The sequence below is a fragment of the Elephas maximus genome, chromosome 10, assembly GCF_024166365.1.
Source record: "Elephas maximus indicus isolate mEleMax1 chromosome 10, mEleMax1 primary haplotype, whole genome shotgun sequence".
NCBI classification, from domain to species: Eukaryota; Metazoa; Chordata; class Mammalia; order Proboscidea; family Elephantidae; genus Elephas; species Elephas maximus.
In genome coordinates, this window is record NC_064828.1 from 82,464,278 (window position 1) to 82,484,870 (window position 20,593).

Genomic DNA, 20,593 nt, shown 5'->3' on the forward strand with positions numbered 1-20,593 from the left:
AAGTGTTGAAGAGCAAAGATGTCACCCTGAAGACTAAGGCGTGCCTGACCCAAGCCATGGTATTTTCAATGGCATCATATGCATGTGAAAGCTGGAAAATGAATAAGGAAGACCGAAGAAGAGTTGACGCCTTTGAATTGTGGTGTTGGCGAAGAATATTGAAATATACCATGGATTGCCAAAAGAATGAACAAATCTGTCTTAGAAGAAGTACAACCAGAATACTCTTTAAAAGCAAGGATGGCGAGACTGGGTCTTACATACTTTGGACATGTTGTCAGGAGGGATCAGTCCCTGGAGAAGGACATCATGCTTGGCAGAGTACAGGGTCAGCGGAAAAGAGGAAGACCTTCAACGAGGTGGATTGACACGGTGGCTGCAATGATGGGCTCAAACATAACAACGATTGTGAGGATGGTGCAGGACCGGGCAGTGTTTCGTTCTGTTGTGCATAGGGTCACTATGAGTTGGAACCGACTCGACGGCACCTAACAATAACAACTGCATTCTATAGTTGTTACCAGCAGTTCATTGATAAAGGGGTTCATGTCAAATAAATTTGAAGATGCTTCATAGTATATGCCTCTTGATCTGGTTATCTATAGCTGTGTAACAAACTACCACAAAAGTCAGTGGCTTAAAACAACAGTTTATTATTATATCTCACAGTTTTGTGCGTTGATTGGGCTCAGTTGACTGGTTCTCACTTGGGGTCTGTCACACAGTTATTGACTTTCATCATGGTAAGCTGCAGTCAGGTGGCAGTTGGACTCATCTGAAGGCTTCTTCCTTCACATGTCTTTGTGCCTGGGTTGGTTGAACATTTCTCCCTCCACATGGTTTCTCCAAATGGCTAGCTTGGGCTTCCTCATAGCATGGTGGTTTCAGAGTTGTTAGGCTTCCTACATGGTGGCTGGATTCCCCCAGAGTGAGTGTTGCAAGGTCTCAGAGGAAGCTACAGGGCTTCTTATGACTTAGCTCAGAAGCCCCAGAACATCACTTCAATAACGTGTTTATTGGTCAAGCAAGTTACTGAGACCGGTGGAGATTCACGAGGAGGGAATTAGACCTCCCTGCTCAATGGGAGAAGTAGTGCATAATTTGCTAGACCTCTCATAGATTCACAGTGCCTATGAATGTATCAAAAGTGTCTGAGAAGTCCTGCAGTAAAGAAACTTGTATAACCCAGCATTTCCCAAGCTGGTTATTACTGGTTTGGTTTTATTTAAATCATTAAATCCCTTTTTCCCAGAAAATCCCATCCCTAGTATTCTGCCAGAGAGCAGTGACTGGAAATTGCATAGGCATAGATTTGGGCTCAATACTACTTTTAAACAAATAAGTCTTCCCCCAAATAGAATTTGATATTGATAGTGAGTTCTTAATCTGGGGAAATACCCAAATAGGGCTCCCATAGACAAAGAGGCAGAATGCCTGAGTGATTAAGGCTCTGAGTTTTACCTCCAACAAATCTAGGTTTAAATCCAGCCTCCACTTATTTAGTAGCTATGTAACAATGAGCAAGTTACCTCTCCATGTGTTTCAGTTTCCTTGTCTACAAGATTGTTTCTGTTTCATAGGGTTGATGTGAGCACTAGTGAGATCCTGCATGTGAATTACTTAGCACAGCGAATTAGCATGTTCAGTCAATGTCAGACACCATTATTGTTCTTACGGTGCGGAGAGGATGCCCTCTTTGGTTAGACTTTGTGGTCGTTCAATTCCTTTCCACGTCTAGATTCTTATACCTTTGGGTCTATTCAGGACTTGCTTTCTGGGAGCAAGCCAGCATTGTCAGTCATGGACTCACCCTCAACGTTTCTTGCAAAAGTAACCTTTATCCCTTTCATTTTTTTCTAACCTAGTTCCTAATAAGTGACCGTGACCCTCAGTGCAACCTCCACTGCTCCCGGACTCAACCCAAACCCATCTGTGCCTCCGATGGCAGGTCCTACGAGTCCATGTGTGAGTACCAGCGAGCCAAGTGCCGAGACTCGACCCTGGGTGTGGTCCATCGGGGTAGATGCAAAGGTGAGTGCAGGTACTTTCGTCCCAACTAGAAGAGGCTCCTGGGCACCCAGCTCCCTGCTCTGTGCATTTCCCGTGGGCCCTCAGAATGAGTTTCTCCATTTGGTTTGCTACCTTATCCCCTGACCCTTTCCATCAGGGAACAAGGAAAGGAAGATTGGTCTGCCTGAAGGAGTGAGCACTTTGAACCACTGCCATCAAGCTACGGCTTAGAGACATGTGCTGCTATCTGGCTAGTGACTTTTGGGTGGCAAGGCGCTGTTGCTGGCTCCTGTATAGCGATCCCAAATTGTCGACCCACAGATGTGTTTTGTTTGGTCTGCTCACATGTTTAAAAACATTAAAAATAATTGAGGCAACACTTAGAAATTGGGAGATTAAATATAAAAATCTTTTTTTTGTGTGTGCTTCTCTTGAAAAATGGGAAGTTCTGGTAATGTTAGGCCTGTGTTGCTGAAAGGCAACAAATGGCGAGAGCTGAGTAGCAGGCACCTGCTTTGGCAGGAAATGTATTCTTTAGTTTGCCACAGTCCTCACCACTCCCTAAGGTCTCTCAGAACCAGGTTCCATTCTTCCCATACCCAGCCCACTTCTCTAATGTGTAGTACCTTCCTGAGCCCTGCAGATGTTTGAGTTTGTGACACTGGACTGCTTAGGAATTATGGGATGCTTAGTAGGCTGCCTGCGCTAGGGTGTTTGATTTCTCAAAGAAAATACTTGCAATTATTGAACTATAAAACATCTGTGGGATCTCATGGGCTTACTAGTTTTTTTTTTGTTGTTGTTGTTGTTTTTAATAAGTCCAGTGAAAAATTCTGGAAGTGGAATTTTTTTCCCCCTGGTTGGGGGGTGGGAGTACTTGGTAGAAAAAATAGGCAAAGCCTGGTATAAATATGAACCCCCCCACATACAGACTTTTCTAACATTGGAAGGGATATGACACTGAGCATCAGTCACGAGCCAATGCCCCTTTATAGTTAGAAAGGCCCGTGGATTGCCTGTGGGCTCACCACAGGTGGAGTGGTTTCTCTCAGCATTCCTAGAACTGGACAACCATTTTGTCACATGGCTCCAGTGTGGAATCCAAGTGAAAAATGAAATATGCTCCTCTCCCCTTTTAGATGCTGGCCAGAGCAAGTGTCGCCTGGAGCGGGCTCAAGCCCTAGAGCAAGCCAAGAAGCCCCAGGAGGCCGTGTTTGTGCCAGAGTGTGGTGAGGACGGCTCCTTTACCCAGGTGAGGCCTTGGCCAGTCCCCTCAGGGTTGGTTCCTGGATTGAGGTGGGAGGAGAAGGGAGGATGTCCTGAGGGCGTGAGGGCTGCTTCACATTCTGGGAAACAGCTAAGTCAGTGGCTCTTCGGCTCCCCTCTGTGCTAACTTCTAGTGCCTGCCTCCCTCCTTCCTGGTCCTCCACGCAATCCCTTGCCAACTGGCAGTGTATCCTGCAAAGATGCGTGGAACTCTGAGCCAGGAAACTGGCATGGCTTGTCCCCATCCTCCCTGCTGGCTGTCTCCTCCAAGGGCCAGGCCTGCGCTTTTCTCTTCTGTTAAATGCGGGCTGATTATTTTTTCGTATCCCTGCCAGTTTCCATGGGCAACCTCGTTATTCCCTTCACTGTTTATGGCTACCCCTCTGTACTTCTCTCCTTCCTACCCCCAGTCCTTAATGAAGCAATGTCGTTTTTGAGTACAACTTGCACCATTATTCTTGCAGTGTGCATATTTGTGTGTGTGTGTCCGTGTGTGTACACATTTATATGTGTGCATGTGTGTATACATACATGTACATATGTGTATGTGAGCATGTGCTTGTGCATGCACACGCATGTGTATGCGAGCTCTCGGATTTTAAAATTTCTTTTCAGGCATTCCCATCTTTCTTCCTCCATGGCCTTCTGGTTGGTTAGTGCTTTGTGTAAAAATAAGGCCGATGACGTTGATGTTGGCACAGATTATTTCTAAAACACAGGCAGCAGTGGGACAATAAGGTGCTCCTTGTAACAGGTTGCTTCCTCCTACACCAGTCATGTGTGCCTGCAGGTGGAGGTGTAGCCTGGGAGGTGGGAGCCTTCCTCCAGAGCCAGGACTTTGTGCTGGCTGGATGGAGGCTCTGTCTTGATGCAAGTGGGGAAGGTCACTAGACAAGAATGAGCTTAGCCAAGCGGTTGGGGATAGTCCTGGTGCCAACAACTCCCTTTGTGAGTTGGATAGAGTGGTATTTGAGGGAATCCCACCATCTCAGAGCCAGAGGTAGAGCTTCAAGGTTTTAAAGCTTCCTTGTAAGTCAGAATCAATGGGGCAAAGGGTATAGGCTGGTCTTCGTCTGACAGGTTTCAGGTTTCATTCTGTGCTGGGCCAAGGAGATTGTTGATTTCCAGCTGAATGCCTGTTGGGGCAGAAATGTGGAAGGGTGGTAGGGTAGGGATTGGGTGTCCGTATTTTTAAAAGTTTCACTGCTGATTAAAATATGAAATAAGAATTGAGATCCACTGGGTTAAACTAACCTTGGTGCTGACTCTACAAGAGGTGCTTTTTATTCATTTTCTCACTGAAACCTCACTATAAGCCTGGAAGGTAGGTGTTACTATCCTCATTTTATAGATAATGGGACAATAGTGGGGCACTGACTGACAAAGGTGGGATTCAAGCCTAGATCCCTCTAACTACAAAGCCCTCCAAAACCCTCCATATTCTGCCACTCTCTGAACCCGTGGGTTTAAAGGAGGCTTTGAAGTGTGGTCTAAAAGAAGGCAGTGTAGTGCCATGGTCAACGTGCAGATCCTGGAGCCAACTGCTTGGGCGTGAATCCCAGCCTCATCACCTTCAGCAAGTCACTGGACTTCTCTGGATCTCATTTTCCTTATCTGAAAAGTGGAGGTAACAGTAGCTGGCCTCATAAGGTTGGGATGAGGATTAAATGAATTGAAACATTGGAAACACTTAGGACAGTGCCTGATTCAAATAAATGCTGTATAAATATTGTCATTATCATGATCATTACTCCTGTCTCTACTGTGATTCTACAACTCAGATCTTTCCAAGATTTTATGGATGATGTCCCTTAAGGAAAAAAAAAATGTCTTTTTCTTTTTGTTATTTGTATTGTTGTAAAACATATATATAACACAGCATTTGCCAAGTCAACATTTTTCACTTGTGCAATTTAATGATATCAATTACATTAATCATGCTGCGCAATGGAAAAGCTCTTTGTTGAAACTTCCGAAGTTTGAAGATTGATGAGCTCTCTCAGTTTATTATTTATTCTAGTCAAAAGAGCGCGGGTGATCTTTGCACACCTACTTGAACCCGCACTTTTGAGAATTCCCGGATGCAAGAAGAAAATAAGACCTCTCTTGGCTTAGTCTGGGGCTGAGACGGGGTAAAGGTAATAGAGAGGAGGGCAGAGTCTCTGGCAGTCATTTTTTCCTTTCTTGAGGCTTGTGTAATCCTGAGTGTGTTGCTTATGAAAATGGTTGACCCCTGCCCTCCCAATTCTGAAGCGTCTGCTGCCTCGTGACACACAGCTTTTGTTTTGGCCAGGCAAGGGTGGCCAGGTGTTATTTGCTGGGGGAAAGGAACTTCCAAATTAGTCCAGGCTGAATTGCTAAATGAGGGGGGCCTTCAAAGTTCAGCAAAGGTTGTATAGACAGTCAAGGACTGCCTGGTTTGTTTGACATCCTAAGCACTGCCATGTGTCTGCAGGCTTGATGCAGGCTCACCCCAGTGGGCAGCCAGAAGCCAGAGCCTTAGCCCATCTCGATGAAAATGATTGAAATGGATGTGCCTTTTTCCTTGATCAAAGACACTGCAATAACTTCACAAAACGAGGCTGCCTCTTTGAGTGTGCTTCAGTCCCACTGACAGGCTGCCAAAACGCCAGGAGACAAATGCTCTTTCCCTTTCCTAGCTGCCACCGTCACTTAGCTGGGCCTTTTTTTTTTTAAAGACCAAAACCCAGAGAGAAGCTAGGTTGCTTTACCATTCTTTAGAATATCCACATACACACAATAGTATATTTTAGCCCTGTGAATTATTTCCCAGGAACCCGCTCTTGAAGTTTATGGAGGGAGTGATGGGATCTTAATGGGGTTGGATTTGTCTGGGATGAGACACAGCTTGGGACCACATGACTGAGTTGCCTTTAATGGGGTTCATGTGGGACTCAATGGTGTCTGTTCTTTTCCTTTGTCCTCTTCCCTCCCAACCCCATCATTTATGGATGATGCTACTTAAAGGAAAAAAATGCTCTTTGTTGAAACTCCCCATGTTTGACAATTGATGAGCACTCTCAGTTTATTAGTTTTTCTAGTAAAAAGAATACAGGCCATCTTTGTGTATGTATATATATACATATATATATGTATTTGAAACTGTACTTTGAGGATTCATGTATGGGGGAAGAAAATAAGGCCTAGTGGCTCAGTGGCTAAGTGATCGGGTGCCACCCAAAAGGCTGGCAGTTTGAACACATCCAGTGACTCTGTGGGAGACAGACCTGGTGATCTGTTTCTGTAAAGATTACAGCCTGGAGAACCCTAGGAGACAATTCTACTCTGTCACATGGGTTACTATGAGCTGGCAACTACTCGATGGCATGCAACAACAACAAAAACTTAGCTTAGGTTGAGGTTGAGACAGGGGTAAAAGTAATAAGGGGGAGGGCAAAGTCTGTGGCAACCCCACCCCAGCTCACACAGGAGCGTGACTTCTTCCTGGTAAAGCAGTGATTCTAAACCTGTGCATTAGATTTCATCAGATTTTTAAAAGCCTTGATACCTAGGCCACCTCCCAGACTATTTAATCAAATTCCGGGAGTGGGACCAGACATCTTATATGTTAAGGCTCCCAGGTGATTCTAATGTTTGGTCAAAGTTGCGAACCATTTATAAGGGCTTCATCATTCTTGTTTCTCGATTATATCACTGGAATGTGGAGTTGAGGCTCTTTGGTAATCTGTTGAGGAAGATCAGGCACCATGGGTTTTCACCTTTGCAGTGGCTTTATCTGTTTTTCCTTCTGGGTATCAGGAACATACATGGCGACATCTGTTCCAACAAGTCCTCTGCCATGCGGTTGTCTAGTGCCCAGGCTGGTTAACTGAAATCTCAGCCACAGTGGCAGGATGTTGGATGCCACCACCAGGAAATGGTGGCTGGAACTTGTCAAGGCATATGCATTGCTGAATAATGATGGGCACTCTTTACTGTTTACACCTCAACATAAAGAAAAAAGAAAAAATCCTTACAGCTGGACCAATAAGCAACATCATGATAAATGGAGAAAAGATCAAAGTTGCCAAAGATTTCATTTTACTTGTGTCCATGATCAACACCCATGGAAGCAGCAGTCAAGAAATCAAACGATGTATTGAATTGGGCAAATCTGCTGCAAAAGACTTATTTAAAGTGTTAAAGAGTGAAGACGTCACTTTGAGGACTAAAGTGTGCCTGATACAAGCCATAGTATTTTCAGTCGCCTCATATGCATGGGAAAGCTGGACAATGAATAAGGAAGACTGAAGAAGAATTGATGCCTTGGAATTATGGTGTTGGCCAAGAATATTGAATATACTGTGGTGTGCCTGAAGAACAAACAAATCTGTCTTGGAAGAAGTACAGCCAGAAGTTCTAAGTACCTTAGAAGTGAGAATGGCAAAACTTTGTCTCATGAAATTTGGACATATTGTCATGAGAGACCAGTCCCTGAAGAAGGACATCATGCTTGGTAGAGGGTCAACAAAAAAGAGGAAGACCCTCAATGAGATGGATTGACACAGGGGCTGCAACAGTGGGCTCAAACATAGCAACGGATGTGAGGATGGTGCAGGACCAGGTGGTGTTTCCTTCTGTTGTACATAGGGTCACTATGAGTCTGAATTGACTTGACAGCACCTAACAACAACAACAGCCCTTTACTGAGGACTCCCTAGGTGCCAGGCGCTAAGTTTTACATCCATTAATCTTCACTATAGCCTTTTCAGGAAACCCTGGTGGTGTAGTGGTTAAGTGCTACAGCTGCTAAATGAAGGGCTGGCAATTTAAATCCACCAGGCACTCCTTGGAAACTCTATGGGGCTGTTCTACTCTGTCCTATAGGAATTGACTTGACCACAATGGGTTTTTTACAGCCTTTTGAGTAGTTACTATAAATATTAGTAAATATTCCTTATTTACAAAGGAAAACTGAGTTTCAGAGGGGTTCATTAACTGGTTCAAGGTCACTCAGCTAGAGAGAATTTGTACCAGGCCTGCCTAATTTCAAAGCCTGAGCTGGCAACCTTTTTGCTCTACAAAAGTGGCCTTGATGCATGTGTAATTAATTTAGTCAGCATTGTTTTTCTGGAAATCCCCTCTCTCGGCTGGTGACCAATCAATCAAACAAACATTGGGGAGGGGGGAAGTCCTTTTTATTATGGAAATTTTCAAATACACAAAAAAGTAGAAATAATAGCATAATGAGCTCCATGTACCCATCACCCAGCTTCAGCAATGATTAACATGTGGCCAATTCTATTTCATCTTTTCTCCTTTTCATCTCCCATCTCCAACTGGGTTACTCTATAGCAAATCCCAAACACAATATCTTTTTATCCCAAGGAAATATTTTTGAGTCCCACTATGTTCTGGGCTATGTGCTGATTGTTCTAGGGAGCCGAGAAATACTGTGACTTCTTCCTCAGGGAGCTTATATGTAGAAAAGGTACTGAAACATGTGATAAAGTAACTAGAATGCAAGTCCATACATGTACAACCGATTATACTTCAAAAGGGCATTTACAAGTCTGCTATTTGGAATTCTGAATGCATTTCACCATAGAGAAAAATGCATACAAATTCAAAGTTTCTGAACATAAAGACACCTAAAAAATCAAAAGGCAGATAACACACTTTAGCCCGAATGACAAAGGGCTATTTACTTAATATAGAAAGACACTTTACAAATCAGTAAGAAAAAGATCCTAGTAGAAAGGTGGCCAAGAGATGTCAACAAACAGGTCACACAGTAACATTAGTCAATAAGCGAATATGGATGATGGTGCTCTACATTCATAATTAAAGAAACACAAATTAAAACAATGATGTACCATTTTGCTTACCAAATTGGTAAAAACTGGAAAAAGAGAATAATATTCAGGGTTGGGTGAGGGAAAAGGCTACCCCTACGTGGCAGTTGGGAGAGTAAATTGGCACCGACTTTTTAATGGGATAATTTTGCAATATGGGTCAAAAGGTCTTTCATTGTGTCCACATTTTGAGCCTGCAACCACACTTCTAGGAATTTATTCTAAGGAAATAATTAAAAATGTGTGAAAATATTTAGCCACAAGGATTTCCACCTAAGTTCTGTATGTAATAGCAAAAATTTGGAAACAACCTAAATATTTAACAAATAGAGAATTGCTGAAACAAATTATGACATAGCCGTATTATGCAGCTAGTAAAATGGTGTTGAAGAGACTTATTTTATGTATGTGTGTGTGTATGTTAGGGACTTAATTAATCAAATAGTTAAAATAGAAAAGTTACGCACACTCTGTTAAAAAAAAAATATTCTGACAATACAGAACCATGTAAGGATGAAAGTGCAAGTCACTCAGTGATTTCACCACCCCATAATAGTGACAATTAAGCCTATAGCCATCTAGGTTTTTTTTTCTTCATGTACATTTATTATCATTATTTAAGACAAAAATGGTATAATGTTTTATACTATTTTATAACATTATTCTTGATCTAATTATACCAAAACCAAACCCATTGCTGTTGAGTCAATTCTGACTCATAGCGACCCTATAGGACAGAGTAGAACTGCCCTGTAGGGTTTCCGAGGAGCACCTGGTGGATTCAAACTGCTGACCTTTTGGTTAGCAGCCATAGCACTTAACCGCTATGCCACCAGGGTTTCCAATCTAATTATATTGTGGACTTATTCCCAGGTTAATTACATATAACTCCACCTTTCTCTCTTGTTTTTAAATGGCTACACAGCATTCCATTGTATGGATGTTGTCACGGATTGAATTATGTCCCCCGCCCCAAATATATGTCAACTTGGTTAGGCCATGGTTCCCGGTATTCTGTGGGTGTCCTCCATTTTGTGATTGTAATTTTATGTTAAAAAGAATTAGGGCGGGGTCGTAACACCACCCTTACCCAGGTCACATCCCTGATCCAAAGTAAAGGGAGTTTCCCTGGGGTGTGGCCTGCACCACCTTTTATCTCAAGAGATAAAAGGAAAGGGAAGCAAGCAGAGAGTTGGGGACCTCATACCACCAAGAAAGCGATACCAAGAGCAGAGCGCGTCCTTTGGACACTGGGTCCCTGCGCCTGAGAAGCTCCTTGACCAGGGGAAGATTGAGGACAAGGACCTTCCTCCAGAGGCGACAAAGAGAGAAAGCCTTCCCCTGGAGCTGATGCCCTGAATTTGGACTTGTAACCTACTAGACTGTGAGAAAATAAATTTCTCTTTGTTAAAGCAATCCACTTGTGGTATTTCTGTTTGGGCAGCACTAGATGACTAAAAGAGATGTATTGTGAATTCTGGCAATTTGGGGGTTAAATTTTCAGAAGTTGAATATTGGGTCAGAAAGACATGTACTTTTTAAAGGCATTTGATGCTGACTGCCAAATTGCTCTCCGTAAGTGCTGAGCAACAAACAAGGTGGTTGATTAGTGGTTGTTATCAGACACATTTCCAAGCCATTTTAATTTTTTTGTGTGTAGATGAATTGCAGTACTAATGGTACTGTAGAACACAAAATATCATTCATAATGCTACCTCTATGTGAAAAATGTATTGTGTTTCCCGTCTTTCAGCTGCACATGCCAGGAACAACAATCTTTCTTGATATAGCTCTGTCTGGCACTAACGCCTTTCTCATTTTCACTTGTTCTAATCTCTGTTCCCCAACCAATGCACACATATACATACTTTTAAAAGATTTCCTGAGGTAATCTTCTTGCATATAAAAACTCTAATGCCTTTTTGATTATGTTTTATTCTGAAATTGGAAGCCCCCCCCCCAAAAAAACTTTGTGACTTTTTGGCAAAGACAGTGGGAACTCTTGTCAACGTTTCTACAGTTCTTATTTCTGTATTTCCTCATTTCCTAAGTGCCTGGGGTTGAACTATGAGTCAGGTCTTGATGTTCCTTTTTAGTAATTCCTCTCCCCTCTGTCTCCAGCCTTCTCAGTATAGAGTTGCTTTTTCCTGAAGCCACCTCTGTAGGCTGGAGTTGTGTGACTAACTTGCCTTGGGAACACCTTGGCTTATTGTCTGTACTCCCTCTTCAGAATCTCAGCAGGTTCCTGAAGGTATCAATGCTTTGCATGGACTGTGAGCCTTTGTTGACCTGGGCTGATTAAACGCTGGTGGGCTGGAGAGCTGCACATTCTCACAGGGCGGAAAGGATTTGTTTCATACTTGATGAGTCTAGACATCTAAAAAGAGTCCAGGGCTATGGTCCTTCTTGTCTTAATGTGGAGAAATCTTACTTGGAGCAACAGGTAACAGGTAGAGCAACTGGCTGAGGACTCTGTGGGTAAACTACTGAGACCCTGGGTATATCGCAAACTGGAGTGTTCCTGAGCTTCTCCAGCCTAGATGGTCCCTTTGGATGCCCCCAAACAAAGTCAGCTCTGTACCAGTCAGTGGATGATGCCGCTGCTTTAGGCCCCCTCAGCCTTCTGTGGCATGGATAATGCCAACTTTTTTTTTTTTTTAAAGCAGTCACACTGTTAAAAATTCAAGCCCATCCTTTATGTATAGACAGCATGAACAAATGGTAAATGGATCCACTGTTGGTCAAGTTGTTACTCCCCCCCCCTTTTTTTTAAAGTGCTAAATAAATTTGGTTAGGTCCTGGTGGCACAGTGGTTAAGTATTTGGCTGCTAACCAAAAGGTTGGCAGTTAGAATCTAGCAGCCGCTCAGTTCTACTCTGTCCTGTAGGGTCGCTTTCTGCTGTGTCCAGAGTATCTTACTAAGTGCCTTACACATGTTTTTCATTGAATTGCTTTTGTTCCAGACAACTAGATATTGCTCGTGATAATTTATAATAATACCCACTATTTAGAACATAGTTGCAGCTTAGCAAATGCTAGTTTTCTTTCTTTTTAGGTCTCAATTTGCTTAACTGTAAAATGGGAGAGTTGAACTAGTTCAGGGGTCAGGAAACTATGGCCTGTGGGCCAGCCATATGTTTTTATATATTTTTTAACAGCTTTATTGAGATATAATTTATATAGCATAAAATTCACCCATTTAAAGTATACAGTTCAGTGATTTTTAATATATTCTCAACATGCAATCATCATTGCTATCTAATTTCAGAACATTTTCATCACCCCAAAAAGAAACCCTATGTAGTTGGCTCTCCATATCCACGGATTCCACATCAATGGATTCAACCAAAACATGTGTTAAAAAAAAAAAAAAAGCTCCAAAAAGCAAAACTTGAATTTGCCATGCTAGCACTAAGCTGAATCCACATGAATGAAGTGATGTGTAGGCACCCCCTGCTATAGCCTCCCGCCATTTTACAGGTCCTCAGTCTCTCTCCAGTGCTCGTTGTATGAGCATTGTTTGCCTTTCATCTCGTTCATTCGCTACTTGAGTTGCGTGCACTCTTTGTTTCTCTGAAAAAATGGCTCCTAAAAAGCAATCCCTCAAAGGCTAAGTGTGAGGGAGTCGAGGAAAGCGAGGGGAAGGACTTTAAGGGGAGTAAGGAATGGCTGGAGCCCTGGTAGCACAGTGGTTAAGAACTATGGCTGCTAACCAAAACGTTGGCAGTTCGAATCCACCAGACGCTCCTTGGAAACCCTGTGGGGCAGTTCTACTCTGTCCTTAGAGTTACTGTACCACTACAGCCTCAAGAACTTCAAGAGCACAGGAGAATCGGCATCAGCTCCAGAAGAAAGAGGTCCGGAAACTCATAGAAGACAAAGACTACATTCCAGAGCAAGTCTTCAATTGTATATAACATTTACATTGTATTAGGTATGATAGGCAATCTAGAGATGATTTAAAGTGTATGGAAGATGTGTGTAGGTTATATGCAAAAATGATGCCATTTTATATATGGGACTTGAACATTCGGGGGTTTTGGTATCCGTATTCATTAGTTTGAGTCGGAATCCACTCGATGGCAGTGCGTTTGGTTTTTGGTGGGGTATTCATTAGTTGAGAGACATTTGAGTTATTTTCTTTTTTTGCTATTATGAATAATATGAACACTTATGAACAAGTTTTTGCGTGGATATATGGTTTCAACTCTCTCCGTGTATAGCTGGAGTGGAATTACTGGTTCATATGGTAACTATAAATTTAACCTTACGAGGAACTGCTGAACCGTTTTCTACAGTGGCTGTAGAACAATGTGCAATGTACACGTGTCCCAGTTTCTCCAGATCCTCACCAGTACTTATCATTGTCTGTCTTTTTCGTCCTAGCTGTCCTAGTGGATGTGATATAGCAGTATCTCATTGTGCTTTTGATTTGCACTTCCCAGTGGCTAATGATGTTGGACATCTTTTCATGTGCTTCTTAGCCATTTGTATACCTTCTTTGGAGAAATGTCTATTCAGATTCTTTGCCCATTTTTAAATTCAGTTGTTTTTATATTCTTGAGTTGTGGGAGTTCTTTATGTATTCTAGATTAAAGTCCCTTATCAAATATGATTTAAAAATGTTTTCCCCCATTCTGTGGATTGTTTTTCCACTTTCTTATGGTGTCTTTTGAAGGAAAAACATTTTTTAATTTTGATGAAGTCCAGTTTATCTATTTTTTCTTTTGTTGCTTGTGCTTTTAGTGTCATATCTGAGAAATCACTCCTGAATCCAAGGTATCAAAAATTTAATGTATGTTTTCTTCTGAGAGTTTTATGGCTTTAGCTCTTACATTTAGGGCGATGATCCATTTCGTGTTGATTTTTGGGCATAGTGTGATCCAACTGATACCTGGGCTTCAGTGTCCTTGGTTTGCTATTTGCAAAGGAAAGGAAAAGAAGGGTGGAGAGAGAAAGAGCGCAAAGTAAAAACCGAAACCAAACTCATTGCCATTGAGTTGATTCCGACTCACGGCAACCCCATCTGTAACAGAGTAGAACTGAGCTCCGTAGGGCTTTCTTGGCTGTAATGTTTATGGAAGTCTTTCTTCCACTGTGCCGCTGCGTGGCTTCAAATTGCCAATCTTTAGGTTAGCGGTCAAGCACAAGTCATTGGCACCGCCCAGGGACTGGACCCTTTTAGAATGCAAATTAGGGGTGGGAAACTCTCTAATCACCAAAGGTGAGGCTTATATATGCTTGAAAGCTCTCAATCTTTGGCAAGCTAAAACATCTTTGCATCTGCAACCAGATAAGAAATTTCTTTAACAAATTAGAAACTGTAGGTTTTGAGCATGCTGGAGCCTCCAAGGAGTCGTGTTGCCGACTGTCTGAGTCAGGCATTTTGCTTGTGCTTGCTCCTCTCCCCACACTGACGTATCCACTGTGGTCACTGAAGTTTTCAGCACATCAAGTTCTGGGAAGATGCAGAAGATGGAGACCTGGTAAGCAGCAGCCAGCAGCCGGCTTCCAGAGGGGGCTCCACTTCATGCCTTCCTTTGGATGGTCTAGGTGGCATATAATTTGTAATGAGTAAGCATTTTGCAGCCATGAAAGTAAATTTATCAATGATGGCAGGGGCGGAGCTTGACCCATTCATGTGCAGGAAGGACTTGTCTAACAAGTAACTTGTCTAATTGCTCATCCATGGTGGGACCCACCACTCGCATCTTTTCAGTGGGAGAACAGATGGCCTGTGGGTCACCCATCAGGTGCAGGGAAGTGCAGTAAGATGAGGGAGTATGGAGCATACTTTGTGCTCAGAACACTGTATCCGTTGTGTTGTTTGGGATCTGACTACCCCAACCACTTCTCTGTCTGACTCTTCAGTGGCTTTTCTCCAGCCGAAGGGCCACTGGGCATCCTCTCCTGGATTGGCTGGCATCATCTGCTGCGGAGCAAGCACACAGGGTCTGGGTGCTTCCAGCTGGGCGTCAGAGCTCCCTGCAGCCCTTGCGATTCTGTCCCTACATTTTGTCTATTGTGGAAATGAAAGGAGTGAGCACTGGGTGGTATCTGCAGCTGCTCTTCTGTAAGGGAGTGTGGATGGGGGTGGGGGGAGGTGGAAGACCTACTTCTGTGGTCTTCCTGCTGCCTTTGGCAAAGGAGAGGCTCAGTCATGGGAGGCTTCACCCAGTGTCTCTGCTATTCTTTTGTTTGCTGGAGAATATAATAATAACAGCAGCAGCAGCTAATCCTTAAATAGCACTTTCTATGTGCCAGGCTGTTTATAAGTGCCTAGAAACAAACAAACAGAAAAGCAAAACAAAACCCATTGCCGTCGATTCTGACTCGTAGCGACCCTATAGGACAGAATAGAACTGCCCCATAGGGTTTCCAAGGAATGGCTGGTCCTTCATAGGAACTTTTATTCCCATTTTATAGATGAGAAAACTGAACCACAGAGAAGCTGAGTCACTTGCCCAGGGCCCTGTGGCTTGCAAGTGGTAGAGTCAGGATTCAAACCCAAGAAGCCTGGCTCCAGAGTTCTGGCTCTAACCACTACTCTACATTGCCTCCCTAAAGACATGTGCTTTCATTTAAAGGGACACTGCCAAACTAGAGCATATCCAGGAGAATGACTCAGATGGAGTAAGGTCTGAAAATTATGTCACATGAAGAGTATTTAAAGGAGCCAAAGAAGTTTGGTTTGGAGATAAGAGCCAAAGGATGTAGGAAAAAGAGATGACCAAAGGGGTTCAGGAGAGCCTCCTCGACTTTTTGTCAGTGGTTGATGATAGCTTTTTACTGTGTAGTCCTACAGAGCTGACCCGGGGCAGTGAGTAAAATACATACTCCGATTTTGACTCGAAGTACGAAAGAACTTTTGACAAGTAGAGCAATTCACGGATGAACTGTCTGACTCAGAGAAGACTTAGTTCCCCATCCCAGCAAGTGGGCCAGCAGGGGCTCAATGGCCATCCTGCACCTGGCACCTGGCAGGGCTGGTTTTGCATTGGGAAGGAGGTAGAATGGTTGTCCCCCGAGGAGGTAACTTCCGTGCTGTTTAGGATTTTATGAGACAGTAGCTAACCTTCAGTCGGTGACTCAGCACACAGCAGGCCCAAACCAAACTGTTATCCAGGAAACTTCCAGGCAGAGTCATTAAGACACATACATTTAACACTATTGCCACTCCATTGTGGGTGCATATAACATGCCAGGAGATGACCCTGCAGGTCTGCCAACTAAACTATTCTATAAAATTAAAGGGATCAGATCCACCCCGTCCCCCCCCTCCACCCCACCCATGTCAGAGTAGGAACACAGGAAGAGGTATGAAGACAGAAAAGTTTAATTGAAAGCGAACTCAGACATGGAAAGTGAGAAGAAGTTACCCCTTCTGCAGACCAAGTATGTCCCTCCACCAGTCAGGCTTTCACAGTTCTGATCTGCACAAAGCTCCTACACACGAGGGACGTTCTTACTGTGCGTTTTTTAAACAAAATTTCATACTTGTTCTCCCCCCCCCACAGAGGATCCCTGGGTGGTGCAAATGGCTAAGAGCTGGACTTATAGCCAAAAGGTTGGCTGTTGGAACCCACCCAGAGGCTCCTTGGAAGAAAGGCCTGGTGACCTGCATCTGAAAAGTCACAGCCTTGAAAACACTCTGAAGCACATGGGGTCGTCATGAGTCAGAACTGACACAACTAACAACAACAGCAGCCCTTCTCCCCCAAGATGGAAATAAAAGGAAATGGAGAAGAAGAGCCATATTTGCTGTTAGACAAGCCCCAACCATTTTAGGCAGTGAACAGAGGGGCAGGAGGCAAGAAAATTACGATTTGGGCCCCTGGCAGGTCTACCGAAGCCCTAATACTGAGGTTTTAAAAATATAATTTTGTATGTGTTGGGGGGGCGGGGAAGGGGTGTTCAAATTTTTTGGAAGATACAAGAAAATGTCCTTCATCGTATGTCTAGAATAGTGGTCTTAACACTGATAATGAGGTACTAGTTTATAAATTGCCACCTTAGTCCTAAGCAACAAGCATTCAACTTAGAAGAGGGTCGTGGAATCACAGGCCTTCATGGGTTGAAAAGGGGATTATAGAGGTTTCTGACTCATCTCCTCCTTCTTCTTACCATACTCCAATCCAGTGCTTAGTTTCTACTTACAATCCCTCACCATGTAGTCATCCACCTTCTGCTTGATTGCCACTAAAGACAGGAAGCTTACTCCTGTCAATGACAACATACGTAATATATTCTGGGACAACTTAGTTGGAAAGTCATTCTTTACATTGACTTGAGAGCTGTCTCTCTGTAGTTTCCTACAGATGACACTGCTTCTATCCATGGGGTTTACAGAATTCACAGAAATCCTACTTTCCTTTCGAGATGAGGACAGACACCTCTAAAGACAGACACTATTATTTCCTTGTGAAATCCCCTCTTTTAGTCAACAAAAATTTCTGTTTGCCCTGGCAAAAATCCTTAGTTCTACCACTCATGCCGATATCATAGAGATTTATGCCTTTCCAACACCCTGGCCTCTTTCCTATCATCTGAATCCAATTTGCCAAGGCCACTCTAATAAAAGGAAAATTCTTTATTTCCCCAACAGACAATCCTTCCTAGACCTGGCATAGAGTAGCAGACAATGTCTACAGCCAGCAAGAATAGCAGCACTTTGAAGCTCCGGCCTACATCCTCCCTGCAAAAGGGAAAGGAGATAAGGACAAACCCAGCACACGCTGAGCACATAGTCTATGCCAGACACTGCTTTAGACGCTTTACATATCTTGTTTCACTTTGTCTTCGCAATAACCTTTAAGGTGGGTACCATTAGCCCTATTTCACAGATAGGCTCAGAGAGGTTAAGTGACTTTACGAAAGTCACATAGCTAGTGGTGATGAAGATGGTATTTAAATCCAGGCTTTTTTGGCTCCAAAGCTGTGTTTTCCCTGCTACATCTTGTTGACTCTCAGCCAAACCTGACTCAAGATGAGGGGGCAATTTGTGGGAAAACCTTTTCCAAACCTGGGAAAGAACAGCTCATGCTAGACAAACCATAAGGATTTCACCATCCGTTCCTTCTTCTCTTTCCCATGGCTGCTGAACTCTCATCTGTGTATGAAATCACCCAGAAAATTTAAGTCTGCAATTATTAGATTCAGGGATAAAAAGGCTACACATCATCAAAACAACTGGAATACAAAACCTTGGAAAGAAGTATGGTCACAAGGTCCCTTGTCCGCAGTTTCCCACCTAGAAAAGTACTTGTTTCTTGAGTGTTTATTTCATAGTCAGTGTTAGAAAGGGTAGAGTGAGTGGGGAGTTCCCTTTAAAATAAACCAAAACCACTTGTCATGAGTCAATTCTGACTCATGGCGATCCCATGTGTGTCAGAGTAGAACTGTGCTCCATAGGGTTTTTAATGGCTGGTTTTTGGGAAGTATATTTCCAGGCCTTTCTTCCAAGGCGCTTCTGGTTGGACTGGAGTCTCCAACTTTTTGGTCAGTAGCAGAGTATGTTAACCACTTGTACTACCTAGGGACTCCTCCTTTAGAACAGTCCTCTCAAAGTGTGATCCCCAGACCAGCAGGGACAACATCACCTGGGAACTTGTTAGAGATGCAAAGTCACCACCTGACCTCAGAGGACTGAATCCAGAAACTCTTCGGGTGAGGCCCAGCGATCTGCTTTAATAAGCCATATAGGTCAGTCTGAGGAGCCCTGGTGGCCCAGTGGTTAAGAGTTCGGTTGCTAACCAAAAGATCAGCAGTTCGAATCCACCAGCCACTCCTCGAAAACCCTACAGGGCAGTTCTACTCTGTCTTATAGGCTCACTATGAGTTGGAATTGACTCGATGGCAGCAGGTTCGGTTGGTTTTTGGTTAGGTGGGTCCAATGCACGCTCCAGTTTGAGAATCACTGCTTGAAACCCAAGAGGCAATGTTCTCCTGCAGCTTCTGGTGGAGAGAGATGTTCTGAGAAACAAGCAGCTACCTCAGACGTCCTGGAGACTCAGTCTCCCTGCCAGGGCCCATGCCACCGATGGAAAAAGACAAATTTTCAGAAGTCCCATAGGGACTTCAAGGAGCCCTGGCGGTGCAATGTTTATGTGTTCGATTGCTAACCAAAAGGTTGGCAGTTTGAAGCCATTCAGCGTCTCCACAGGAGAAAGACCTGGTAATGGCTTCCATTAAGATTACAACCTAGGAAACCCTCTGGAGAAGTTCTATTCTGCCACATAAGGTTGCTGTGAGTCAGAATGGACTTGATGGCACTTAACAACAACAACCACAACATGGGAAATGCAGCCCAAAGGAAAACGGACAGCTGAAAATACCGCCCTGAAAAAAAGTCATCAGTAGGGCCAATAGGAAGATCTTTACCTTCACTATGCATGCGCTTAATCCAAAGAACCTGCTAAGTGATTTGGAGCAACTGGCAGGTTTAAAAAAAAGTCTCATACTCCCACTTCCAATAGAGAATTAGAAAAATATCTCCACGTCTCTGCCTTTAGTTTAATTTGTTCCCGCTAGGAAACACTCATGCGCGTGACAGTAGTCATTTCATTACAAGCTTGGTAGTTGCTACTAAGCATGCCGAATCAGGCCTGTCGCTCTGCATCTGGTTCACGTTTTAAAAAAGAGGCACAGAGAACTAGATGGAAGGAAATTAAGCCATGGGACGGGAAGGTGCTGCACCTTGGAGGGAATCCCAGTTGTCACTGAAGACTTGTGGCAATTCAAGACGGACTTCCTAGAACGTATGCAGCTAGAGAAAGCATTAAAAAAGGGAAGGAGCGTTGCTGGAGGGAAATGATTTCAAGCATAGGGAACTAAAATGAGAGCCTGATACCTGCACTGGGTGGAGCAAAGGAACAGGGCAATGCCCTGCAGTTCATTCTTGTTGTTAGCTGCAGTCAAGCTGGCTCCGACTTATGGTGTCCCATGCACAATAGAGTGTGATGGTGCTGATCCTGTGCCATCCCCATGAGCAGTTGCAGACTGGGTGGTTGTGATCCCTAGGGCTTTTCATTGGTTGATTTTCAGAAGTAGATCCCCAGGCCTTTCTTCCTAGTTCATTTTAATCTGGAAATTCTGCTTAAACCTGCCCAGCATCATAGCAACACACAAGCCACCACAGGCAGACTGAGGGTGGCTGCACGTGAGGTACATTGGGCTAGGAATCAAACCCGTCTCCCACGTGGAAGGTAGGAGTTCTACCGTTGAACCACCAATGTCTCATGCAGTTCATTGTACTGCCTACTTTACAAAGCGTGCTTCAGAGAACACTAGTACCATGAAATGCTCCCCTCCCCGCTAAAAAAAAAAATTAAGAGAGGGTCCCACAGTTAAATGTGCTTAGGCTATGCTGCAAATGCTATCTTCCTCTTAGCGTGAAATCATTAATTGATTGAAGGCTCTGAAGTTCTACAGTAAAGAAATCTTTTTAACTTTATTTAACCCAGTATTTCCAAAGCTATTTTCCCAAAGCTATATATCGCCCT

The 20,593-nt window shown here is 43.5% G+C and overlaps 1 protein-coding gene across 7 annotated transcripts in view; it reads left to right on the forward strand.

Annotated features, from left to right (window-relative positions):
• The window catches only part of SMOC1 (SPARC related modular calcium binding 1), a 176,753-nt gene that overhangs the window by 83,391 nt on the left and 72,769 nt on the right, over positions 1-20,593 (forward strand). For all 7 annotated transcript variants that reach the window (XM_049898536.1, XM_049898537.1, XM_049898540.1 and 4 more), the window contains exons 2-3: positions 1,866-2,031; positions 3,150-3,262. In XM_049898536.1, coding sequence (XP_049754493.1) covers positions 1,866-2,031; positions 3,150-3,262 — 279 coding nt within the window. The remainder of the gene's footprint in view (positions 1-1,865; positions 2,032-3,149; positions 3,263-20,593) is intronic.